The 20,765-nt window shown below is 41.8% G+C and overlaps 1 protein-coding gene across 1 annotated transcript in view; it reads left to right on the top strand.

Moving 5' to 3' along the window:
• Nucleotides 1-20,181, top strand: part of insyn1 (inhibitory synaptic factor 1) — a 45,379-nt gene extending 25,198 nt beyond the window's left edge. The window contains exon 2 of the mRNA XM_030118325.1: nt 18,969-20,181. Within this exon, the coding sequence (XP_029974185.1) occupies nt 18,969-19,790 (822 nt within the window). The 3' untranslated portion in view covers nt 19,791-20,181. The remainder of the gene's footprint in view (nt 1-18,968) is intronic.
• The last annotated feature ends 584 nt before the right edge of the window (nt 20,182-20,765 follow it).

Here is a 20,765-nt window from a genome sequence, read left to right as displayed (position 1 = left end):
TGCTTGAATTAAGCACTAAAACAGCGGGGTTTTTTGTTTCAAGTTGGAATTTTTGCCAAGTAGGTGGAAATTTGTAGGGCTGCTATTTCACACATTCTAAGAAGGCTTTATCAGAAATAAAACGTAAAAGTGGTTGAGTCGAAACCACCGCATTTGAAATTGTCAGGATGGCCTTAAAATGTTCTTAAATGTTACACAATGACCTCAAACCGCACCACACAAAGGTCAGGGTATACAACAGGGTCACCTACCAAGGATAGGCTTTACCAAAATGAAAGAAAAAAAATGTCACTGCTGTGTTACAGCTGTGAGAAGAAGGACCAACTCATCATGAAAGGACAGATAGTGTGGATATAAAAGAGTGGAAATAGAAGACTGTGCCACATTTATAAGCCCAGAAAAGGGGAGGGGTTGACAGTAAACCCTGTAAATCCATTTGGTTTTTCAGACATGGATGGAGAACAGAACTGACAATAGCTTGAGGGGCCAGTGCTCCATGGAGTGAATACCAGAGCGGAGGAGAGGAAAAATAAATAAAGAATGTGTCACCTAGTGGGAGGAGGCACTAAGGCAGAATCTGTCAGAACTCTGCTGCTGTCTGCAGATTAGATCTGGGGCTATTTAAAGAGGGAACGCACGCCAGAGCCCTGACGCCAGTGTCCACACTGCATCCACCGCCGCTCTGACATTACTGGCAGGCATCACCTTGTGACAAAAAAAAAAAAAAACAAACAACAAAAAAACCCCAAAACAAAACAAAACATGAGACACAGATTATGGCTTCAAAGGAGGTAAGGATGGGGGCAGATTTCCCCTGCCGTGACTGACCTGATCACATTGCACGTCCTCTGCATTTGTGTAGCTTCACCGCTTATAAAAACCCAAGGTCAAGCATGAAGGAATTTGCATGATGCTGTCAGAGATGCAGTCGGAGCCACCGTGCACATTTTATGGGGTTATTGTTAGCCTATAAATAAAACCGCACAACCCTGAGGTTAGTCGTACATGCCGCCGTCCAAATAATCACTGTTTCCCATCAGGATCAAAGTAACATGAGCCAGCCTGGCAGTCAGTCTGATTTGGCGTGTGCTGTATATGTTATTGACTGTGTGTGTGTGTGTGTGTGTGTGTGTGTGTGTGTGTGTGTGTGTGTGTGTGTGTGTGTGTGTGTGTGTATGACAGCGTGTTTTTATTTGAAAAGGGGAAAAAAAGCTCTGGTGATTGATGTATGTGGGTGTATGAGTATCTGCCAGAAGATATGAGTTTGCCTGGGTCCATGCATGCATGTGTGTGTATGTGCATATATTGTAGTTTTGTGACTGCTGACTGAGGGTGTGTACTCTTGCATCTCGTGTGTGTGTGTGTGTGTGTGTGTGTGTGTTTTTTTTTTTTTTCTGTCCTCCCACAGTCCCACAGTAGATTGATTAGATGGAATGCTGCTGGCGAGGCCCTGCTGTGTGTTTGGTCACATCGCTCTGACTCTGATGTTTCTCTCCTCAAATAAAGCAACATTAGTCCAGTCATGTTTGCCTCCCAAACATGAGCCAAGGATGATGAAGCTATGTGCACTACCAAACCGCAAGGCCTCATTTACCCCGTGATACCTTCTCCCTCTCCTGCTCCCGCTGCACCGGTTCGTGCCTCGTGTCTCGATTCTTTCCTTCAGGCTCCAACATACCAACTCTCCGGTACATACTGAGTCATTCTCAGCCAGTCGGTTATCTCTCCATCCAGCCCTCAGATTTCACCACTCCTTTTGTTGTCATCAATCAAACCTCAGCTTCCAGAGAAGGAAAGAGAGAGACCCACTGAAAGATGTCAAAAAGAGTGGCCAACTAGGGACTTGTACTTGTAGTTTGGCCCTGCATTTACGCATGGACACGGAATCCATGGATTATTAATGAAGCCCCTTTTCAAATGTTTCCAGGAACCTTGTAAAATGGTGTGTGAAATACAAGGAGCTTGCATCAGAAGGCGCCTTGGCAAACACTGCTTGTTGCGTCATGCAGACTTGCAAATAGGTACGACTGTAGTTTTTTTGGGAAGATTTGATTTGCTGCCAAGCTGAGAGTATAGCGGAGAGGGGGGGTCACAGAGAAATGCAGGTGAAGAGAAAGACGCCGCAGAAGCTCAGTCACAGATCTCCTCACAGAAGTGCCGTGGGGACGTCTCGGCGAAGCTTCTGCACCGTACCTCCACCGGCTAATTACATGCTGCGCCTGACTTCACACTTTCTCTTTCTCCAACTTTATTGAAAAGATGAATATGCTTTACATAGAACAATACATCTCCATCCTTTATTCTTCCCTATTTGTGTCAACAGTACAGTACAATGAGGCCCACAGTTTATGGGCCGGCAATTTAAACTGTGAAAGCCAGAGATGAAGTCTAAAAGAGGAAGGGAAATTGCCTCTCCTGTCCTTCACCTTCGCTGTGCATTGCTTATTTGTCTGTGGTAATTGGCCCCTTTAATGTTTGTGGAGAATGCAGGTAAAGAACCCTGCTGAGTTATGTGCTTTTTTTTTTTTTTTTTTCAAACAACACAGAGGAGTGGGAATGTAGCTGATGGGAGACTATGTGACAGATGAACAATGCATGCTGCAATGCTCTATATTTCTGGCTGAGTATCCGCGGACTTCCCATTTATTTCTGTACTGTATGACTGTTTGACAATTCAGCATCATCCAACAACTTTTTATAATTACTCATACTGAGGAAGGTTAGCTGGTGACATGCTTTTAGAGTCAACACACGGAAATAGAAAAATACAAACGGTGCACTAAAAAAACTATTTGAATATCTTTTTCTAATCATTTCTGAGAGATTTCTTCGCAAAACTCCTTTTATCTGAAAAGATAATCTGACAGTGTTTTTTTTTCTCCATGCTATCGCAGTTCTCCTGAAAACTGCCACCTACAATTATCGAGAGTCACACAAGGAAATTAAAACCAAAAAGAAAACAAATGAAGAGAATTCTTTACGGCGATATTTCTCTGTGAGGAACGTGTGTATTCGGTGCACACTTCAGCCAAGCAATCAATAAGTTTTAAGCTCACAAGTAACAATTCAATAATTAATTTAAGCAGCATAGGCATGCACATTGACTAGTTGTTCTTAATAAGACAGCTGATGAAATTCATCCAAAAACAGAACGTGTGTGTGCGCGCGCGTGTGTGTGTGTGTGAGTGAGAGAGAGAGAGAGACAGAGAGATTCTCTTAGGCTTTCTTAATGGAGAGCTGTGGCAGAACATCCGGATTTTGATGAGTGATTTCACCGTGAAATTTTGTATTTGTCAAAAGACGTGTTGAAGTTCATTCTTCTTTAAAGAGTATCAAAACCTTAGATTGCGGAGGGAAAATGGAAACAGGACATGTTCAATGTGTAAATGAATAAAGAGGAAACTGTGTTTGGAAGCAGCATCTATTAGTCAGGCTGCAGTTTTTTTTTTTTCTTTTTTTTTTCTCTATCCTCCTTCGCTTAAGTTTAATTATATGTGACATTTTAGCATTGCAATTAAAGCAGAATGATGCTGTGAGGGTTCTTATAGCTTTCAAAGTAAAGTCACTGTGGGCCTTATCAAAATGCAGCAAATGTCTCACAAGCTTGCGAGTGCACGTCTGTGCTCTGCGTTGGGGCTCTCAATACCATTCCCTCACTGGGGAATGCACATTCAATAACATAACACCAACAATCACAATTCAGCCCCCTCCCTTCGGGGATGAAACACTAATTGCTTTATTGATAACTCTGACAGGCCAGTGATGGTTGATGACTGCCTTCTCAAGTCATCACAGAATATGCAGACGTCAGCCCGGAAAACGCAGCGATGAAGTGGAGTCCGGCGCACTCGCCGGCTCTGGATGCCACTGTATATTTCCGAGCTCATCTCACTACTTACTCCAACGCTGCCGAGCTAAAAATAGGACAACAGTTCAAATAATGACAAAGAAGGTCATTGCCAGACTCCCTATCTCTGCAAGGTCTGGCAAGGAGCCGGCTGATTGTTCATTTCTATTGTTAGCGGCGGCAGACGGTTAGGAAGATGTTATCTGCACATTATGGGGGAGATGTGTTGACATCTGTCACCCTTATGATTGATTGCCTGAAGCAAATTCTCCCATTTGCTCGATTTTGGTTGCTGTTTTACAAGAAGCAATGTGTGGGCGGGCGGACAGGAGAGTCTATAAATAGAGGAGCTGGTGATGGCGAGGGAGTGATGGAGGCAGGTATATGTGGCAGCCAGATGGTGCCTTGTGGGGAATGTCTCCCAGTGATTTTGTTTGCAAATAGGTCTCTGTAAAGTCACCGACTCCTCTCCTCCAACTCGCCTGCTGTTATAGGCAGAGCTTTAGGAACTGCCATATCAGATAAAGGTGCTGCCGACTCAAAGATGTCCTGCCGCTCGCCGGCGAGAGAGTGAAAGCAACTCTCTGTGACAAGTTTTGTCACTCTCCGAGGCGACCGCCCCGCAGATTGTCACGTATGGAAACGGCAGAAACGCGGAAGCCAAGACAAATTGTTTTGAGAAAAAGAAGTACGAAAGCGACTCACGCCAACGTCTGTGGCCTACTTCAGCCCGTTGGTGGACAAGGACGGGAACAACACATCACTTAAGATCTTGATTTTCAATACCAATCACTGTGTGCGTCACAAATCACAATGTTTGTGATAAATCAGCGTGACAATAAATTATATTTCCATTAACCAGTATAATTAAAATGCCACTTAAATACATTACCATATACAAAATCTCACTTCGATGTGAAAATGTTTGAATGCTCCATTTGAAAGCAAATGCCGCTGCCACCTTTATCCAAATAAATAGCTGGAAACAACACAGTAAAAGTATGTGTCTGTGAACACAGAAGCAAGTCTATTATAGAAAAGAAATAAAAGATACAGCAGTCAGGATTCGCTTTATGTCTTCAGGAGAGCGATCATTGACGTGCTCCACTGACTGAGTGCAAGAGCGACATTGTGAGCACAGCAACAGAAGCCAGGGTGATTTCACAGAGATATGGGCACATTTTCTGGTCCGTAAGCACTAGCACCACACCAGATAAAACTCATTTGGGTGTAAGAGCTCAAACAAACATTTTATGAGTACACAAATTTAATCTGCAATTATTTTTTAATAGGGCTATCCACAGGTTTTTATATCTTCAAGTCTTCACTACTTGGGCTTCCCTTCTTCTCTACCATCTGTAGCCTAGGAGAGACTGGCTCATAATTAAAACCATGTGTTTGTGTTGTGTTGTTGTGTTTTTTTTTTTTGGAAGATCACACATTTAGTGCTGAAGTTTATATCTACTGAATGAGGTGACACTTTAAGGCTTTTTTTTTTTTCCCAATTTTATTTTGGGAGTTACTGGAAAGCTTGAGCCTGATGGGAGGGAAAAAAAAGTAACACCTTGGGATAAAGCATCACTGTAAATGATAGCATTTCTGTTAACGTGGGAAGGTAAAATACAGCGCTTATTTTAAACGGCTCACTCCTCCAGACAGTGAGTCACAGTCAAAGGCCTGAGGGTGAAAAAGCTTTGTTGATGAGCGGTCAGAGGAAGAGAGACCAGTTCAAGATAACACAGTGGCCATAAGTAAGTGCCTCACGCTGCAAGCATGTGATAAATGGTGTAGAAAAATAAACACATCTTCACACTGTGTAGGACATATGGCTCATTATGGTAATGAACCATACTGGGTTCCAACTCATGTTACTAACTGTGAGATTGGACTTGTAGTTCATCACATCGAGACTGCGGGTCACCGGCATTTAGCGTTGATGTGCCTGCATGGAGTATTTCTCATGGCGCATATTGCATTTGTTGCCTTAGTCGCTACTGAGAAGCCTTTGAAGGATGCAAATTATGCAGTCGTCGCTTGCTGACTGGATGCAACGCAACATGGTCACAGACTTTAAAGCGAGATAATGCCCCATGTGGCTAAATGTGCATCGTTTTGAGATAATCCCAGGTGAGCAGGAAGGAGGAGGAATGAAAATACCTCCCTAAAGAAATACATTTCTGCAGACTAACGCGCAGAACATCATTCTCCGTGGTTCATGAGGAACAGCACAAGTGCAAACACTGCCTGGCTGATAATCACCATCTAGCCAAAGAGAAAAGTAAAGAAAAACACACTGGAGCAGAAAGGAATTGGCAACTGAATATACCTGAGGTCTGCCATCCCTGTCACGAAGCAGCAAAGTGAACAATGAAATAAAAATAAATTACATAAAACATTTTTTTTATGAGTGTTTTATTTATTTATACCTTGGCTCTGGTGTGTTTTCACTCTACCATAGAAGATCCTCTTGTGTTTGTTGGCTAATGATATATGTGTTCACACATTAAAAGAAAATGGGAGCACACTCCCATTAAGATAAGTACTGAAGGCAAAGGAAACCTAGAAATGCCAGTGGCATATTGATTGCATGCTCTGTATTAATAGCAGGGGTAGCTGCTCCTCTGTCGGTCCCAGATAGCTCTCCTATCGTCCAGCAGCAATGAGCAGCAATGAAAAGGCACATGTGCTGTCAAGCTGAAACCTGACATTTGTGGTGCACTGAAATGTGCAGCATGTGGTCATTTCTGAGCACTGAACGCACTAATAATAGTGTGGCTGATTTTTTTTTTCTTTTCTCAAAGCTTTAAAATGTAGCATACTGGGACTTTCGATAGTCACTGTTCCATTATTATAGAACGGCTATGCCTTCTGAACTCCAGCAGTGGAAACCGCGTTTTGCTCCCTTAAACTATCAGTGGTTGGTGTGAACCAGTGAGCACGAATAGATTATCAATGAACATCTCATATTGACTGATTTCCATTTGCCTCGTTTCAATTTTCAGGTATTTATACTGTAAAAAAACACTTACTAACGGCACAGAAAACAGTCTAAGAATTAATCACTTGTAGAGAACAGAAGGATTCGTAATTAACATTGATTAGAGATCAATATCCACATATATTCACCTATGTGCCAGCTAATTGGCATCATTAACTGTGTGCATAATGCAAAGTGCAACAGCAACACAAACCCCTGAGTTCAGAGCATGTTGCGCCGCTTTACTGCTCGCTGCGAGCAATGCTGCGGGATTTATTGTTTCTGTTGTTGGCATGCCGTTGATGAATATGTCTTACTCCATCCTATTGCCTGTTTTAGATGCAACTGAGTTATGTGGGAGAAGAGATTTTGCACAGTGCGCTGACATCCAAGCAGCAAAAAAAAAAAAAAGAAAAAAGTTACAACAAGCATAGCAGATTCATGACTGGCATTTGAATGAAAGGAGGAACATAATTCATAGTCATTCTGTGGAATATATATAAATTATAGGAGTATATAGCTGCAGATGTGGCCACTACTGACTGTTATCTGATAATCTACTGATAGTTTTGTCTGAAGTATTAGTACCTGATTTACTTTAAATAATAATGCATGCGGAGACACAGCCATACACCATCCACACGGCGTGCGGCGTGTTCCAGGCTATGGGAGTAACGACAGTCCTCTCTAAACACCAGGCTGCTTTGGCTCTATAGACAGTCTTTGGAGAGTTTTGGGAGGATAATTGACAGTGCATGCCCTTGAGATAACATTTCACACCACGTTTTTCCACCCACAGTGTGTTTGCTTTTTCACCATAATAGAAGTTTCTTTTTATACATAATTCAGATTTTCTCAACTTTTATATCCAGAAGGGGAGTGGGACAAAATCTCTATGAACAGGCCCAAGAAAGATGTTGGAAAAGGTAACAAAACTTCAACACTATCATAATACTTTGCTTTAAAGACAGTGAACTGACTTCAGATTTATACCCAACAACAATTATTTCTTTTTGGAGTCATTAACTTAAGGGTGCACTCATTTGTTTGAAGCAGCACCATGAATATTTAATGTTCTAATCGTTTATGTAACAGAGGACTGAAGTTGTGACTGGAATGAAGATGGGGTTATTTTCTGACTGTTACATGCAGACCTTTGAGTAACATTCAGTTACTCTTGTCTTGTTGGCTTTATTGATTTTTCTGCTGTCACTTTTCTAGCATTGAACGTCTCCAGGCCAAAGAAAGTGTTTACAGAATAATGCATAATTTACTTCTGAACTACATCGCAATTGAGCCCGCTCCATGCGACGACACTGTGGCTCTGACACAAATTACATCAATAATGATGCCGTGTGAAATGTCGCTTCCTTTACTTGCCACGAAGTTGAGCTTGAGCGTTAACAGCCAGCGCGGCTTCCTGGCATATGCCGACGGTGGTGTCAACAGAAGAACATGAGTCACGCAGTCACGGATGACACCTGGTTAATTAAGAGCAAACTGTGTGGTGCAGGAATCCAGCCCAACACATGAAAACATCACATCCTCTGCATGTCGCCCGTGAGCTTTACCTCCATTTCATCTTCACAATCGCACTCTTGTAGGGAAAATGGTGTGAATATGTTTTCCCCTGACAAAAGTTTGCCTTCAGGGCTGCCATTTGGCAACTTGGTGCATTATCCCATATTTTTGGGGGCGTCCAAATCCATTTACACCTCTGGAATTGTGAAATAACACCCAGTGTGGCTGCGTTGCCAAAACTGGCATTAGGCAGTATCATCTGCCCCAGCCCAGGAGAGCAGACTGCAATATGGGGCCACAGAAGGAATTTAGAAAGAAGGATTTTTAATTACAAAAGAGAGCAGGTGATAGCTTTTTGCATCCTGACATGGATCATTTCTCACATGAACCATAAATAGAACTCTGTTTTGTTGGCGAAAGAGACTGGCTGAAGCAAAATATTTTGCTGAGTGGGTTGCTTGCAGTTTCATCCTGACTTGTGATAAAGCGTGTGTGTGTGTGTGTGTGTGTGTGTGTGTGTGTGTGTGTGTGTTGAAATGACTGTGTGAGCAAAGTGCAAATGAACTCTGATGTTATGGAGAGGTTTTATTGTAGGCTATATTTCTCAGAGATATGAATGTGTTCTTCATAGATACAAAAGTGGAACAAAGCTGACAATGAGATCCTAAAAAGCTGCGCAAGTTAAATGTGAAAATGAGTGTGAGTGAGGAAGATGATTTTGCTGTCAGTCAGTCTTTCACACTGTGCAAAGCTCTTTCAGCTTCCCTTTGTTCCCTCACAGAATTACTTTGAAGTTGAGGTGCATTACAAGTGATTGTTAATAGTTGTTTCAATTACAGACTCAAGCCTGTATATCTTTGTACGTTCCTCTAATTTTAATTACAACTCAAAGCATAGTGTGTGTGTTTTTTTTTCCCCCCCGCAGTCAAGGATGCTGATGATCGTTTGCAAAGTTTTAAACAGAAATATCCCTTTAGTGCAGACCATGGCCTGCTTCAGGTGAATATTAAGTTAGAGACAAGATTGAAACCCTTTTTCTGAATATATCACTTTTCCGATAAGTAGTTGGCAGTTACCGATATATGAATTTAATAATATAATAAATATCACTGTGATGTGTGCCTAGATTTTTTTTTTGCATATACTATATCTTATATACTGGCCAAATTCACTAATTTACATTCTTGACACCCCCACCCCCGCTTCTACTTGTAATCACCTGTGAATTCTCACTCAGATGAAGGACCAATTAAAAACCCATCTTAAACTCCAAGATGGATAAAAAAAAAAGTAATTAATTCCTTTTAAGTCAGTCTATAATTAGGTGTGTGTGTGTGTGTCTATTTCTATATATGCAAATATAAATGTCAGTCAAAATTGCCTCTACAATAAGCAGCACTTGATGCAAACCGGTTTTGACAGACCTGAAAAACTGTTTATATAATGCTGCGATATTTCTATGTACGCTGGTGTTGACGGTAATCGGGAGCCACGGCGAGAATTATGTTAGGCATTGTTTTTGTAGTAAATTATATCAACTGTAGCTACAGTAAATCTGGGTATATTCCCCATTGCAGACATTATGAGTAGTCATCATCACAGTGCGGGATAAGCGCGCAGCCACAGAGCTGGAGTGAGAATCCTTTCTCTGCCTTCATGGACAGACTTGGTGCTTATCTCACGCTAGTCTGGCTTGTAGACAAACTTGCAGTGTGAGGTGTCGGGGTGAAGGATTTACTGCTGGATTGGGCTGAGCCAGCTCCCGTAGTGTGGCTCCCTCCCCTCTGCCCAAGAGATTCCTTCTTTTTTTCCCCAGTTTAGGTCAACTACATTTACCCTCCAACCCACCGCGCACACACACACGGACACACACACACACACACCTCGGCTGCACATGGATAAACTACAATCACTTCAGACCTTTGCTTGCCCCGAACACCAAGACACCGTGTTGTTAATAAAAACTCTACTGAGTCATTAAAATGGGTCAGTGTGGCCCGGCTGCACTCACACACACCTCCTTTCTCCCTGCATGTGACCGGCATGACTTGACATTACACCGGCGGCCTAATCCAGCCGCTATCTCAGGGAAGCAGACAGGATGAGGAGCCCCGTGGCGTGGCCGTACAGTCTTTTTCCAGTCCTTACCAGCGCCAGGCCCTGTAACACGTAACAGGAGCAATGAAAGAGAACGATTGCAGCGCGCTCTGCCAGCGCCGACACATGCTGCATCTGCTCCTGGAAGTCCCAGCTCCCATTTCGCTCCCTCACCTTTTGTACGAGTCAAAATCTCCCCACAAGATGATGGAGTAAACTTCCCAAATGTGCCATACGACTTGTAGAGGAGTTGGTCCGGTTTAATGACCTAAACTGCACTGAGGAGGAGCTTGATTTCTCAGGACTCAAGGACTGGAGAAATCCACCTCTTTCAAAAGCCCCAGAGGAATAAATGGGCCCCCATTATTCAGTGAAGTTTGTAATGATGCTTTTGATTAGTGGGTTGTCAGGAGGTATTGGCCCGGCTTTCATCACAGTGTTGTTTAGCACTTTAAGACCTCCATAAAGATGAGTGTTTTTTGAGAAAAGATGAAAAAGCAGGAGGCATGTGCCTAATGAAGTCTCAGGCTTATAGGCCCTCTCATGACAGGATAATTACACCAAATGCTTCCAGCGAACACTTCAAAAGACACTTCATCCCCGTGCCAACACAACGCAACACAACTCACCAATCAAGATGGCCTGACCTAAATCAGGTCCCCGTGGCTCCTCTCTTCTGCCTCCTACCCACTGACTCACTGGACTTCTGCAGAGTCAACGGCTCTCAAATCCCAATCACGCTCAATAGATTTGGCTGCTGCCATAAGTTTGGTTTTCAGTGCTGCAGAACGCAGACGGATTTTTTCTCATACGTGGCAGGATGTCACAAGCAGGATGAATCAGGCGCACAAGCATAAACACAAAAAAAAACCTGTACATATGAAAAAAAAAAACACATTAAACCAAGAAAAGTTGCAGTTTTTGTACACCTGTTGCTCTGTGAGGCCACAGAAATGCATTTTATGTATCTGACAGGCAAACTTGTCAGCAAAAGATGTTTACTTGACATCTGGAAAACATTCTGCAAGCCATCAGTCCAGCAGGCCTTAGTTCTCATGTATTTATCACCTCTGTTTTTGAAAGACAGATGGAAATAAAGTGAAGATGTGGGTATGTTATAGTCCAACTAAAGCCATCTGTCACATAACATCTTTTCAATTTAGACTAGAAATCAGACTTCAGATTTTTCTTTCCTTTATATGATTTTTTTTTTTTTTGGGTAAATGCATATGCAATTCACTATTATGCTCCAAAATACCTTTTAGAACACGCACAAATGAAAGATTTTGCCATTTCCAATTAAGATCAAGAAGTTATGCTTGTTAGTAGGTTGATAATTTATTTTCAAGCAAGTACTTAGTTTTCTTTGAGAAACTCTGGGAAGTTGGTCTTAAAGAGAAAGGAGACATAGTGGCTCATATGGGAATGTATGAAAGAGTCGTGGAAGATAAAGGGAATTCAGTACTGGTAGTGGCCCCAAAAATATATTCAGAGAAAAATACAAACGTCTACATACATAACAAAGACTCAAAATTGTTCTTAAAATGCTCCTTCAACAAAGATCTATGAGTCACTGAACATTTTCTTTGCAAATCCAGTTAAAATGTCCTTTCACAGTAAGTCAGGAATGATAAATTAGCTTCTGGGGGGATAAGATAAACCATATCACTGCATTGCGAGTGGCTTTGATGCCCCCGTCTCCTCATCTTGAGGAGAACTAAATTGAGGGGAAATAAGGATAGGGTGAAGCGCAAGGACGAACAGCAAAAACTGCAGGGGCTAACTGCATTAAAACAATATTTGTGAACACTTTACTTACAAAGTCAGCATGCAAGGCCATTCTGATAATTGCTGAGACTTCCTAACTGGCATTAACCGCTTCCAGCGCTGGAAGTGCTGCATGGGGGCAGGCTGGAAATCCACAGTGACATGTTGAGAAAGAAATAACACTTAGATTTGTTTGAATGGCTCCACTGAACATTTCAGATTTTCCCCATGAAAAGAGGGGGGGGGGGGGGGGAAAGCCACGCTAGACACCGGATCCTGCATAATTAACAAACAAGCACTGCAAACTTCGAACCGTCTCCTCTGAAAATGACTCCTGGAAGAATGCGTGGCAGAGGAACAGATGGAGAGAGGGGCCACTTGAACACAGCGTAATGAAGTGATCTGCTGAAAATTCACGCATACAGAGGGCATTTCAAAAAACCCATGAGGCCCGAAGATTCCATTTATTTTTGGTAAGCCACACACAATTTATTTTCTTACATATGTACAAGCTACATCTCAGCAGCTGTCATATATCAGGGGATTTTTTTCTTTTCGAGAGAAAAAACTTGAATACACAGTAAAGCCTGAATGAGAAACACAAACAAGATCCCTCCCTTTTCATTTGCAGTATGACTAATCAGTTTAAGACTCAGTTATAAGAATTTTAGAAGTCATGATAAATATTTTCCTTTGAATTAAAAAAAAAAAAAAAAAAACCTTAGTTTTTACACTTGCTGACATCTCTGTATTTTCCAACAACATAATAAGCATTAGTAAAAGAATAAGTGCCCAGGTGGCTGTGTTCCAGAACATTTTCAACTTTCAATAATGGGAACACATCAACAATCTCATCACAATCAGTAGAAATTGGGTGATTTGATGATAAGCAGCCAGTTTGAAGAGCAGGAGCAAATGAAACCCCAGCTGAATCAAAATCCAATCGCAGATTTTACTTCTTCAGGTGTTTTGCGATGATTGTCTTATGAAGAGATGCATTCAATAAAAACATGTCACAACTAAAATTTTGCTTTGTGTATTAGCAGTGTGTGTGTGTGTGTGTGTGTGTGTGTGCGTGCGTGCGTGCGTGCGTGCGTGCGTGCGTGCGTGCGTGCGTGCGTGCGTGTGTGTGTGTGTGTGTGTGTGTGTGTGCGTGTGCGTATTTGCATACAAAGCGGGGAAAGTGATCCGATTACAAGTGGGTACTCGAGACGCTTTCTTATGCCAGGTGTGAAGTGACGTACTTGGAGCTGTCCACTTGTGATCTGATCACTGAAGACAAACTTTAATGCCAGTTTTGAACAGGCCCTCAGACAGAAAAGAAAAAAAAAAGGTGGGGGCTTGTAATCTTAGTGGACAGTACTGATTCTATTTCCCAAATCACCACTCCAGCTAAGAGGAAGCTGTTCAAGAGTTTTTACATCACTCAAAAGCCGTGTGCTAGATTATCCTTGCCCATCTTTTCCATCACTCTACCTTTCTGTCACAGACAAGGCTCCAAGTGCCCTCTTTCACTCTGACCCTCAATTACCCAGCCCAATCATCTTGGACAGGTGTTGAGGTACAGTAATAAACCCCCGGCTGATGCTGCCCAGGCAGCCTCTCTTTAAAAGCACCTCTGAGAGCTCTGAAATGACTGAACTGTGTGTTGATTAGGTGCAGTGACCACAGTTGACTCGTGGCTGCCAGCTCATAGTGTGCAGTGAAACTGAAAAAAATAAAAATAAAAACTTACAATGCCACTTATTGCCCAGTATGGACTGTACAAACAAGATCATAGTGCTCCATGTCTTATACTGTAATAGATCAAGTTTGGAAATATCCCTGAGTTGTTGTTTTTTTTTTTTTTTTTTGCTGCAATAATTTCTGTTTCTCCCAAATGGCGCACAAAAAAAAAAAAACTCATGAATATTGTTATAGTCATCATCATAGGTTTTAGCAGCTTCCACGAGGCAGCATTTACAGTGAAGAAAGTAAGTGAAGTTGTCAGCCGAGGCATTGAGAGGAAATTAAAGACTGAAGCTATCCTCAAATTCCCAGTACTTACATCCACACTTATACCATACATTACTGCTTAACTGTGTTGCAAATGGAGTCTTTTCAGTCACAAGGATATGCGATCACTGCATCATAAACCTCGTGGAGTGATGGAGCCATAAAGTCCATGGGGAATACACAGTCTGACTTCTGAGCTGTATCTCTGCTTCGAGCTGTACATCCACAAAGTTACATGACTGCTTGTGTGTGGAGTGTGCATGTTCTGCCCGTGGTTCTGTTATGAGTATGACTGCTTCCTGCCATCATTCGATGAGCCCATTGTTACGTACTGTTTTGTTTAGCGAGTAAATTGTAGCTGAACTGGATGCACTCAGACTTAAGAAGTTGTGATGATTTCTATTGGGGTGTGTGTTTTAATTCACATGTAATTTCTTGAATGACATTTCATGATCAGATATAACTCAGTACTATTTAAAGAGTCACTCAATAGGATCGGATTTCTTTGTTAAATCTTAGCTACATATAGTTCTGTTTGCTCTTCAAATAGTTTTTTTTTTGTTCTATTCCAAACACATTGTGCATTTTCTGAAGGAGTCGCTCCTGATATGTTCATTAGGTTCACTCCATGGATCCATTATCAGACTGTATCTGACTGAAAGAAAAACACAGCACAAAGTTCATTGTCCTTTTATGAAGTCCTGTTTAGTGACACAGAAAAAAAAAAAAAAAAACTCAATGACCGCTCAATGACCCTTAACTTTGTCAAATGTTGCACCTTTCATCAAGTAAAGGAGCAACAAATCTTGTTTGTAAGAATGATAAACTACATAAATTAGCTGGCAAATAGTTTAGCTGTTTTTTTTTGACAAGTCTCATGGCTATTTTTGAACATTTTACATTTAAAAATATTTAATTTTTAGCTTTAAACTACACATTACGTAAGATAAACTGTGTTTGGCATTTTATTTGTGCTTCATAATTAAAAATACAATTAAAATCTATTGAAAGCCTGGTTATGCTGCTTTGAAATGGTGCCCTCATTTGTGAGGAACATGCACCTGTGGGCTGTGTACATGAGAAATGCTCGAGTGCTCCCTCCTAATGGCAAACCGCCTCTCCTTGCTGCTGCTATTGAGACTGGCCTCGAGTTTCTGGAACCCCCAGGTCTGTGATTGGCACTTGATTGTCAGTGTGATGTTGAGTGATCAGTCCATATTCTGTCGACAGAAATCAAATCAAATGCTTGTTGAAAATGCCATTTCACAGCAGTGCATGGCCGGGCTCGTGACCACCACGAGGAGGAGACGCCAGATTGTTGTGGATGTGCACAGCTATTCCACATATATGACTGAAGCATTTCTTTTAATCTTCTGACTCCAGACGTCAATCACCCAAAACACCCGACAAGAGCCAGCTGCACAGAAAGGCTTTTTGCTATTAGTGGAGAAGATTAGACCATTTTCCCATGGATGAACCCCACAAACTCAGCTCTGCTGCTCATCCCACAAATGCCTGCACTTGATTTAAAAATGTACCAAACAGAAACAATTGCAATTTTTTTTTTCAGTGTAAAAAAATATATACAAATAAACCAAGGAGTATTTGAAATGATCAAAAAACAGATTAATTCTATTAAACACTAATCATCCAAGCATCAAACAAAGCTTTATTTTATGCTCATGCTATATTCTTTCAATAAAGTGACATTTCTCACTGGATGTAACTGAGCTTCATTAAAGTTTAGCTATAGGTTTGGCGTTGCTCTCTTCCTATCGGTTGGAGAATACGGAGTTGATGTTGTGTCTGGTTGAATGAAGTATTGGAAGTTTTTCTTCCTCCTGGGTTGATTGAGGCCACTGTCATTCAGTCAGACACTGATACACTCTGACCTTGTGTGTCAGAATCTATCACTTTGGAAGTTTTCTTTGACCTCGCATTACACAGGGTGACGGGAGCGGGAGACAAAAAGGCGATTTTCTTTTAACAGAAAGTTCATTGCAATAACTACCAACAGACCAATTTCCCCTCACGCTGCATTGATCGCTGTGAAGTATAGCTAATTGAACATTTCTCAACATGCTGATTAAATTAAGTAATTTGCTGAACTTATGTAATCATGCAAACAAAGCTATCTGGCTTTTCAGGCCCTGAGAAGCATCTTACATTCACAATTTCATGAGTAAAAGTCTGCAAATCACACAGCAAACAGGTTGAGTAATTCAAGGATTAGAGGATTCATGCAGTCCAATTCCCTCCAGGCTGGCTGCCAACATAGAAGCACGGTCCAGGTACTCATGAGCTGCACGATGCCACAACTGGCAGATTTGCAGAGAAGCTCATTGACAGATGAGTCAATGCTGCACATGCAGAGGTGTACAGCCAGTTTCACATGCAGGTGGTTTGACTAAATATTGCATCCGTATCACTGAGCTGGAATTGAAAGGATATACATATATATATATATATATATATATATATATATATATATATATATATATATATATATATATATATATATATATAAAATACAGCTGAGGAAAATAAACAACCTGCCCCCCCCCCCCCCCCCCCCCCCCCCCCAAGATAAATTTAAGTTGGTTCATTCCTTCACTAAATTAGTACTTGGTGCTGCAAATCTGGATTTTTCATTTGGATTCAAGGATTAAGTAAGCAAACGTGTGTTTGTTCGTCGTCATCTTGATATATTTGAGAAAGATTTTGAAGCACATGAGTGTCAGTTGGCATGTCTGCAGGATAGATCACCTGAGCACTTCCACAGGCACATGAGCAGAACTCATGCTTCGTCTATATGTTTGCCTTTCCCGAATGCAATTTGTACTTTGAAGTTTTAACAAAGAATGAATTAGAATTAGAATTCTACACGCAGGGATGCGACTCGTAGATGTTGACACATCCATGCTCGTTTTGCAGTCATAACAGGGGGAAAGACGCACACACTACAAATTTTACTGACTGACTGAGGGGGAAGAAGGGATCATTTCCCACAACACAACACAAAGGGAAGAAAACTTTCTGGATTTAGAAAGACTGTGCTCAATTACTGAATGGTTTGAGAAAATGTATAATTTACGAGGTTCGTAACGCTGAGCGTTTTCGTTTCACAATGGGTTTTTGAGGAGAGTGGAACGTGATGATTAAAGGTGCTGAAATGTCAAGTATAGAGGGCTTGAATTTTAGGTGTTGTCAGCAAACCAGCATGATTTCCGCTGAAGTGCTTTCTATTCATGAAACACTCGACACAGGAGCTGTTGATGACAGAAGCTTTGAGGTTAAATTTGAGGTAGCAACATATGAAATGCTTTTTTTTTATGTGTTTCCATACGGCGGGAGTATATTTGAGCTTCTCTGTTTTGTCGTGGGCATTACAATAGCACTTGAACTGACATAAACATCAAAGAACAAGCATCAAAAGCACTGGGTTCAGGCTTCATACTGTAAAGCTCTACATTAATGATTGTTGGTCTCATTCATCCTGGTAGCTTGCGTACAGCATCAAGATAAAATGAATCAGGCGCTGGATTTAAGAGGCACAGCTTAAGCCACTCATCTGAGAGGCTTCTTCAGTTCTCAGCCTCCCTTCTTCTACCTTCTGTCTCAAAAACCTGCTTTGATGAATCATACGTTGTCCTAAGTGCTACAGCCTCATTACAGAGGATATTATATTTGGAATTAATGCAGCATAAAGCTGATTCACAACAAAACAGGAACGGATGAGGAATTTAAAGAAGTGGAAAAAAAACCCATGAAGTATTAAACAGTTTATGGATAAAAGTTGTTCAGTTCAGTTCATTTATACGAGGGATTTGGAGCCACATGTGGCTCTTCAATCCTTCTGTCGTGGCCCTCTGAAGTTTTTACGGAAGCATACCTATGTAAACATTTTATGATGGTTTTATTTCATTTACAGTACACACTACAGTCATGTTTCTAAGACCCAGAATCATGTTTAAGACTCTATAACTCCACCCTGTCAATAGCGGTTGGTGTTTTTATTAATTCCATCCTTTCTGTGCTTATATCAGTCAGTTATGCCTTGTACATATTGAATATTTCATTTTGACCCTGTCTTATTTGATAAGCAACTTTCTATTTATTCCATGTGAAGTATTTCTTAAAGGAAGTTCCCTCTGAGAATAATAAAATATTCTTTTTCTGAATGTCAAAATCAAAAAAAAGCTGAAAAAAGAAAGATGAAACTGCTAAAATCAGGTACAAAAACAACTGAAAATGTACTGAAATAATTAACATCCAAAGCCATGACTAAAGCTTTCATGTTTCAGAACTACTGTATATTTGAAGCTGTGTTAGCCTCATCTTGTTTTACGGCTCCAGGTAAATTCCACGAGGCAGAAAAACCAGATAAATGGTCTCTATGGTCATGAAGGCTGCAGACTTCTGGTTGATGCCAAATCCATATGATCCCCAGAAATGCAGAGGCTTCTCACAAATCCACAAGCGTTTACATCGTAGCTGTGCAAAAACACACCGGAATGATTCAGCCTCTGGTAACCGCAAATATTAGCACTATTCTCCAGATGTTTTATCGGGAATTTCGAGTTGTTGATTTTATATTTTACCCTGAAGCAAAGTTGACGTCAGCTGGCCAGTTGACATACTTCACTACCTGGACAGTTTCAATGAAAGCATGGTTAGAAGCAGCACGAGTGAAAGCATCTGATTCTGATCACTTTGTTGGAGTATCATCAGTTAATGTCTTTTGCTTTTCTACCTCTGTTACAGGTGGTGGGTCAGATCGATAAACTCACGTCCGACTTTGACTTTGACCTGGAGCCGGATGACTGGACGGTGGCCACAGCCAGCAGCACGTCCAGCAGCGAGCGGGGTTTGGGAGAGGCCTTCAGGCTGGACTTCCTCAATGCAGACGTGCTTTCCGACAGCTGGGAGTTCTGCAGCTACCTGGAGGCTGCAGGCGCGGCGGCCCGCCGTTCTTGCGAGCAACCGGGGGATCCAAGGCAGGATCTGGGTCGCGGGACCATCCCCACCCAGACGCACACCCCCACCCCGCCCCCCACCACTGCCTCAGTCTACTCCCAGATGAATGGCGGGCTGCCCATACCGAATGGGCCGCGCATCATCACTCCGGATTCGTCCAGCGAGGAGGCCAGCAGCTCCACGCACAGCCACAAGACCTCCCGCACCTCCGGCACAAGAGAAAGAGTCCGTTTCAGCGACAAAATCCTGTATCACGCATTGTGCTGTGACGACGATGAGGAAGAGGAGGAGCAGGAGGACTTACAAGAGGACAAGAGTGGCTGTGCTACACCGGACAGCGATACTGAACCCAGCCTTCTGGCCAGCTCGGTCGCACCCAAACGTTCTTCCTCTGAGCACTCGCTCCTCCATAACTGTCTGGACCCTTCCTACATATCCTCTCCTGTGAAGGGGACGACAGGAGCTCACACACTACCCAGAAAAGGTCTCTTAAACCCGGGCTGCCGCAAAAAACTGTTACGAAATAGCAGCACACAAACTGTCTCTGACAAGAGCACCCAAACTGTACTGCCCTATATTCCAACCAAACAGAAAACAAAGGACCACTGAGAGAGCCGAAGCTGATCATAAATCCCATGAAGAGGACTGTGCATTATTTAATATTAAATACATAGCTCATAGATTAATACACAAATAAATTAATTACTAAATAAATAAATGATATATGGGAAACCACTCGACTACCTAAAGTCATTCTGAGGCTCAGGGAAAAAAAAAAAAAAATGAAATGAAGTAAATGAGATCATGGAGATGAAAGTTACCGGTGGACCAAAAGGTTAGTGCCTGTTCTAATGCTAAAGACACAATGGATGGACTCCTTCTGTGTAACCGCTGCAAACAAAACATCACTAAAATCAGTTTTTACCAGAACATTTCAAGAGCTCAATATTAAAAGTATGAAAAGGTTGTTTTCCCCTCGTCATACAGGATCCGCCACAAAGAAGGGTTAAAAAATGCTTGTTCCTACAATGTGGATGCAAAACGATGCTCATTCTGTACCCTGAATTTGTATAAACCTTGTCTTTTTTCATGTTCTAGTAATTTCAAATGTCAAGGGGATTATTGTTTCCAGCAGGGAAATGTATCTAGATGCATATGTCAAGCCTCTTCCTCTCTTTGATGTCAACAAATGACTCTGAGCGAAGAGCCAGAAAACAACACTATTTACCTGCCCTTGATTTCTCATTGTGATCTCTTCCTGGTCTACTGCTGAAGTTGAAACACATGAGTGGCAGGCAGGAAAAAAAAAAAACAGATATATAAAGTCATTTCAGGAGGTGCAGTTCACCGAAGTGACATTTCCATTTGCTCTCTTCCTCCTTGCCTGCCGGTGACGTTATTAGGCGCAGGATCTGAGCTAAATAGCATTCCACAAAGAAAGCGCTAAAGGTTTTGTCTCTTCATTCAGTCACCCAGTGGGGAATTGAACTCAGCGGAGCAGCATTTTATTCACAGAACTGACGCCAATAGCCATTCCTGATCAATATGCTGGAGGGAGGTTGCAGCGAGAGGTCTCTCTCTCCT

The sequence above is a fragment of the Salarias fasciatus genome, chromosome 1, assembly GCF_902148845.1.
Source record: "Salarias fasciatus chromosome 1, fSalaFa1.1, whole genome shotgun sequence".
Taxonomy (NCBI): Eukaryota; Metazoa; Chordata; class Actinopteri; order Blenniiformes; family Blenniidae; genus Salarias; species Salarias fasciatus.
Note: the sequence above shows the minus strand (reverse complement) of the source record. Positions and strands in the feature narration are given on the sequence as shown.